Raw genomic sequence first — 6,000 nt, forward strand, 5'->3', positions numbered from 1 at the left:
ATGACTTGAGAGAAAAATGGGAATAAAGGCAGAGATGCACCTGGGATTCTGTAAGTCATAAGTCAAAGAATAAGAACATTCAGCCTTTATAAGGTGTGGGACAGTGTGTGTGTTTGTCTGCTAGAAGCTCAGGGCACACCGAGGATCCAGCAGCTCCACAGCAACATAACTCTGTTAATTATTATCCGATCCTGAACGGCTGCCAGTGCAGGCCGTCCATCCATCATCCACAGCAAAAATAACTCATCTGGGACTGAAAGCTGCGACTAAAACAAGGGGCCAGAGGAGAGATTCCAGGAGGTTTCAAGGAGTTACCGGGAATACAATAATGTGTGAGTGTTTTACAGGTGAGGGGTTCGATTATGATCAGGGAGGAGGCCAAAGTGTCTTCAGTTCATTCTGCAGCGGGACGATGATCCACGGACATCCTCTACTGCAGGAAAAACAGGAAGGCTCCAGGAAGTGGCTTTAAAATGTACAACGACATCTCCAGATTTGCACTAATTAGAACAGGTTTTATGTTGAAAAAAAAAGAAATAGAAATATCAAAATTGTTCAATTTTCTAGACTCAAATTAGCAGATTTTCTGAATTTCTGTCTGCTTTTTTTTTTACAAAAATGGAAGGAAGGAAGGAAGGAAGGAAGGAAGGAAGGAAGGAAGGAAGGAAGGAAGGAAGGAAGGAAGGAAGGAAGGAAGGAAGGAAGGAAGGAAGGAAGGAAGGAAGGAAGGAAAGACACAATGAAGGATGAAGGAAAGAAGGAAGAAAACAACAAAGGATGAAGGGAAGAAGGAAGGAAACAACGAAGGATGAAGGGAAGAAGGAAAGAAACAATGAAGGATAAAGGGAAGAAGGAAGGAAACAATGAAGGATGAAGGAAATATGGAAGGAAACGACGAAGGATGAAGGGAAGAAGGAAGGAAACAACGAAGAATGAAGGGAAGAAGGAAGGAAACAACGAAGAATGAAGGGAAGAAGGAAGGAAACAACAAAGGATGAAGGGAAGAAGGAAGGAAACAACGAAGGACGAAGGGAAGAAGGAAAGAAACAATGAAGGATAAAGGGAAGAAGGAAGGAAACAATGAAGGATGAAGGAAATATGGAAGGAAACGACGAAGGATGAAGGGAAGAAGGAAAGAAACAATGAAGGATAAAGGGAAGAAGGAAGGAAACAACGAAGGATGAAGGAAAGAAGGAAGGAAACAACGAATGATGAAGGGAAGAAGGAAGAAAACAACGAAGGATGAAGGAAAGAAGGAAGGAAACAACGAATGATGAAGGGAAGAAGGAAGGAAACAACGAAGGATGAAGGGAAGAAAACAACGAAGGACGAAGGGAAGAAGGAAGGAATCAACAAATGATGAGGGAAAGAAGGAACGAAACAACGAAGGATGAAGGGAAGAAGGAAGAAAACAACGAAGGACGAAGGGAAGAAGGAAAGAAACAATGAAGGATAAAGGGAAGAAGGAAGGAAACAACGAAGGATGAAGGAAAGAAGGAAGGAAACAACGAATGATGAAGGGAAGAAGGAAGGAAACAACGAAGGATGAAGGGAAGAAGGAAGGAAACAACGAAGGATGAAGGGAAGAAGGAAGGAAACAACGAAGGATGAAGGGAAGAAGGAAGGAAACAACGAAGGATGAAGGGAAGAAGGAAGGAAACAATGAAGGAAAAGGGGGATTAAATAAGGATGAATATAAAGTCTGTTAGTTTTTTCTTTACTTAAATGTAATTGCTTACTCCTCTATTCCCTATCAAACTGTTGAAAGCCAGAAGTATGTCCACCAATCTGGATCACAATGACGTTTCCTGCAAGTTTCCTTCCTGCAACACACCTGATACGAATGGTCAAAGTAGCTCTTCACCATGTCACCAAGGAGCACCACGAGGCTGCTGATGACCCGTTTATTTAAATCATGTGCATTCAAGCAGAGAAACATCTAAAACTTGCAGAAATCTGCCCCTCAGGGACCAGGACTAACCACCCACTCCTTGTTCAGACTGCTTAGAGAAGAAATGCTGACCTGCAGCAATTCACGAGCTGCACATCAACTACTCTGATCTGACATTTAATATAATTTGCTTTGAAAATTTGATTCCAACTTATGTCAAATTTAAGCCAATATATATTAACATAAATATGCATGAAAAAAGAAAAAGAAAATAACACCAATTACAAATCAGAAGAGAGAGCCAAAATATTCCTCTCAGAACTCCACCCGCACAATGCTTTAAATGTTTCCTTTGCAAAGCAGACCGACTGACCAAAATATCCCGTACCCATGTAAAAATAACGCCTGTTATCAGCTCTGCTAACACAAGCACACTAACAGTCCTCTGCACACTCCAAAAGCCAGTCCTGTGCATCCTGCTGCCAGAAACAGTTCACTAATTAGTTCTGGTTTTCACAGCCGACACATAAAACATCTAAATGAGGAAAATTTAACAAATTAAACACTTTAAGGAGTTATTACAGTAAACATGTTCTTCTTTCCTCTGATATAATCGACTAATTAAATCCATATTAAAGAGCTGGAAGAAGATCTTGGTCTAAAGTTGCTGTTTTTCAGACGCTTGGAATTGAACAAAGTTTAGCAAATTAACACAAAATATGAGAAATTTGATAAAAAGTAGTGAAAACAAGCAGGTCAGGAGACAAGTCGGCAAAAACACAGTGATTATCCACAGAGGCTGTAATGTGTGTTTACACGCCGTCCGACACACACTATAATGCTGCACTTCTAGGAAAACAACAAGCATTTATTCATGTTTAAACATGCAAACTGTTTCTGACACGTTATGTTACACAAACACACTCAGGCAGTGAGAGATAAAGTAATAGATTGTGTTTAAAGCGCAGTTTGTTTGGGTTTTGAGTTTGTTTTTTTTAGCATGATCTTAATTGTACTAAAAGAAACCAACTGGATGCTGATGTTGTGTTCTTTTCACATCACACACAACAGTCTGCAAAATGAAAACAGACAATTAAAGAGGCACACATCAGTTTTTTCCTTTTTCAAAACCAAAACTCCTGTCATCTAAATAATAAATAAAACCAGAATCGTTTTAATCTGAGGAGGTACACCTCCTCAGATTAAAACGATTCTGTTTTTATTTAGTCTAAGGTCCTTAATAAAGGTGGAAGATTTTAATCCAACAGAAAAATTTATTGATTTTAAGACAACCTCTGTTTATGCATCAAAGAAAACATCCAGAACCTTGATCTGATCTCAGAAAACATGTTTATAAAGAGGTTAATATGTTTAAAGATAAGGGAAAAAAAGTGAAATTTCCCTGGACTTGATGACAGATACATAAAGGACTAAAAGGAATATTAGGAAGTTCTGAACACGACATTACATGTTTAATCAGGGCTCCTAGATCCAGAGTTTACATTTTTATTATTATAGTCAAATTAACAGCTTGGCTTCCAATTAGGTCTTATTTCACAGCTTCATTTCAAAGTAAACAACAGCCCAAATTACTGTTTGTTTTATTGCTTTTAAAAGCATAAATAAAGAAATGAAGCAAAAAAAAGGGAGGGACCATGCACCCTAAAGGTTCTGCTTTTCTATTGTTTATTTCTCTATTTGCAAAGTTAAACATAAAGGAAATCACCTGCATTTGATTTCAATAAATATATGTAGGCCAATGAAAAAATAAAAAATAAAAAATTAATCTTAAAGATATTGGAGGAAAAACTGAGAAAGCCAAACTTTTCCACACTCAGTCGATTGGAAAGTGATCCCATCCGATTGCATACTTATCCAGGCGCAGTAGGAACCCTGTGTGCTTGAAGGCAGATCTGATCGCTGTAGATAAACATGCGCGGAGCGACTGTCTTTGCAAAAAAAAAAAAAAAAAAGAGGCATAAATGTTAAACTTCATTTCTAAGTTGAGTATATTAGAAGCATAACTGCTTTATTCCGTCCTGGAACTGAAGCTGCGTCCCTAAAAGTTGGACTTTTCTAAAACACGCGGCTGAAAGTGTCCTGAAACCTAAAGGAAAGAGGCTTGGATCTTTGAAACTGTATGGAAATGACTCAGAGGAGGTTCTGCAGACTGACCTGGCGCTGGTGCAGTCCTGGTACAGCGTCTCGAAGTCCTTTCTAGAGATGAGCTTACAGCGGTTCACCCCGGGCTGGATGGCGCCGAGCCCCCGCAGGACGCGCACCTGCTCCACGGTGCAGACCACCGGCGTGATGTCCAGCCTCTTCAGCTTGGTGTAGACCGTATGCAGCCCGCCCACCAGGTGCTTCAGGAAGAGGTCGAACACCTGCGGCAGGCAGATCAGCTCCTGGCCATCCACGTTGAAGCTGGCCACCTTCACGCCGTGCACCTCCACCAGTTTGCACTCGCTACACAGAGCCGGTCCGGAGGAGGTCTGCACCAAGCTCGGGGAGCCGGGGGTCAGACCGGCCGCGCTCAGCGAACCGTGTCCGCTGAGGGAGCCCAGGGTGCCGCCTGGTCCGGGCAGGAAGGCGCTGAGCATGCTGCTGGTGAGCCGCGGGGACGGGGACAGAGAGTGGGAGTTGATGTGCGCCGGGCTGGAGGTGCTGGTGGAGACGGCCGAGGAGGTGTGCAGACCCTCTGGGGCTGAGCGGTAGAGCCCGACGGGAGTTTGTGCTCCCGAACCCGGAGAGAGGAGCGGAGGAGAACCGGGGAGCGACATGGAGGAGGTGGGAGTGGGTTTAGTGGATAATTTCCAGTTGGAAACCACTTGTTCCTCTTCCTTTTCTTTATAGTTTTCCTGTCACTTTTCCTTCTTCTTTTATGCTTTTTTTTTTTCTAATTTTCCTCTTCTTCTGCGAAACTCTTCCCTCTTCCCATCCGGTGTAAAGTCTCACTGTGGAAATCCGTGCGTGGACTGTCCGGTCTGTGCGTAAAGCAGCCTGGATCAGACTCCAGGTCAGCCTTAGCCTAGCCCCGCCTTCTCTTTAATTGACGGACAGGTGCATGGACCAATCAGGGCAGAGCTGAGGAGGAGCGACCGAGGGGCGCATCTCGCCGGTGTGTGTGTGTGTGGGTGTGTGTGTGTGTGTGTGTGTGTGTGTGCTCTTTTTTTTTTATCGCTCTCATCTCTCTCTTTCATAAACTTTCTCACGGGCCGATCCACTCTCTCCAAAACGGGAAGTTTGTGTTTTTCTTCCGCATCATTTTGGTCCCAAATCTCAAACAGAACGTGTGTGTGAGCGCGCGCATGGAAGCTTGTGTCTTGGGTCAATTGCTGCTCGCGTGCGAGCTCTGGTGGCGGGATGGACACACCTTTAAATAACAGTAATGACCCCTTAAAGAAAGAAAAACAGGGGAAGGAGTCTCAAAATGAGGAGAAAGTGAGGAAAAGAAACATGATTAAAGGGAAAAGAGAGAAAGAGTAAATGACACCCTGAACTACTCTGTTTAGGAACATTTCAGATTACATATTTCATTAACAAAAACTTTCTGTGCATTTCAGGAATTCAGCTCAACCTCTATTAGATTTCTGGAGCAAAAAAAAAAAAAGAAGGGAATAAATACAGGGAGAACTGAATTTTTTTTTAAATGTAAGAAGAAAGTGAAGAATAAGAAGTATTAGAAATGAGTGAACGGCAGTGATCACAGGATGGATAGAAGGAAGAACTCAAAGACCAAATTAAAAAAGGTAAGAAATTAATAGAATGGAAAAAAAAGGGATAAAGGGTGTTATGAAAAAGGATGGCTGGATGGGCAAAGTGAAAGCAAAAGGGGGACAAAAAAAATGTGCTGGAAAACAATGAAACTGGAGAAATTCCTGAATTTGATATTTTTGTAAATAAAATCCTTAAACCCCTTTCTAGCAACTATGTCGGATGTGATCTATCATTTTCTTAACACTAATTAAAAAGCATATATTAAGTTCAGAATATTACATCAGACTAATAAAAAAAAGGAAAAAATAAAGGTTGGTCATTCCTCTGGCTAATCAAACGCAGTGATGTATTGATCATTAAAGCAGCGACTTCTAACTTTAGAAGTGTGGAAA

The 6,000-nt window shown here is 41.8% G+C and overlaps 1 protein-coding gene across 1 annotated transcript in view; it reads right to left on the reverse strand.

The window, feature by feature from the left end:
* dachb (dachshund b) overlaps positions 1 to 4,883 on the reverse strand; it is a 125,335-nt gene extending 120,452 nt beyond the window's left edge. Inside the window, exon 1 of the mRNA XM_038299031.1 lies at positions 4,067 to 4,883. Within this exon, the coding sequence (XP_038154959.1) occupies positions 4,067 to 4,671 (605 nt within the window). The 5' untranslated portion in view covers positions 4,672 to 4,883. The remainder of the gene's footprint in view (positions 1 to 4,066) is intronic.
* Between the last annotated feature and the right edge of the window lie 1,117 nt (positions 4,884 to 6,000).

The sequence above is a fragment of the Cyprinodon tularosa genome, unplaced genomic scaffold (genome assembly GCF_016077235.1).
Source record: "Cyprinodon tularosa strain WSP-4 unplaced genomic scaffold, ASM1607723v1 ctg419, whole genome shotgun sequence".
Classification (NCBI taxonomy): Eukaryota; Metazoa; Chordata; class Actinopteri; order Cyprinodontiformes; family Cyprinodontidae; genus Cyprinodon; species Cyprinodon tularosa.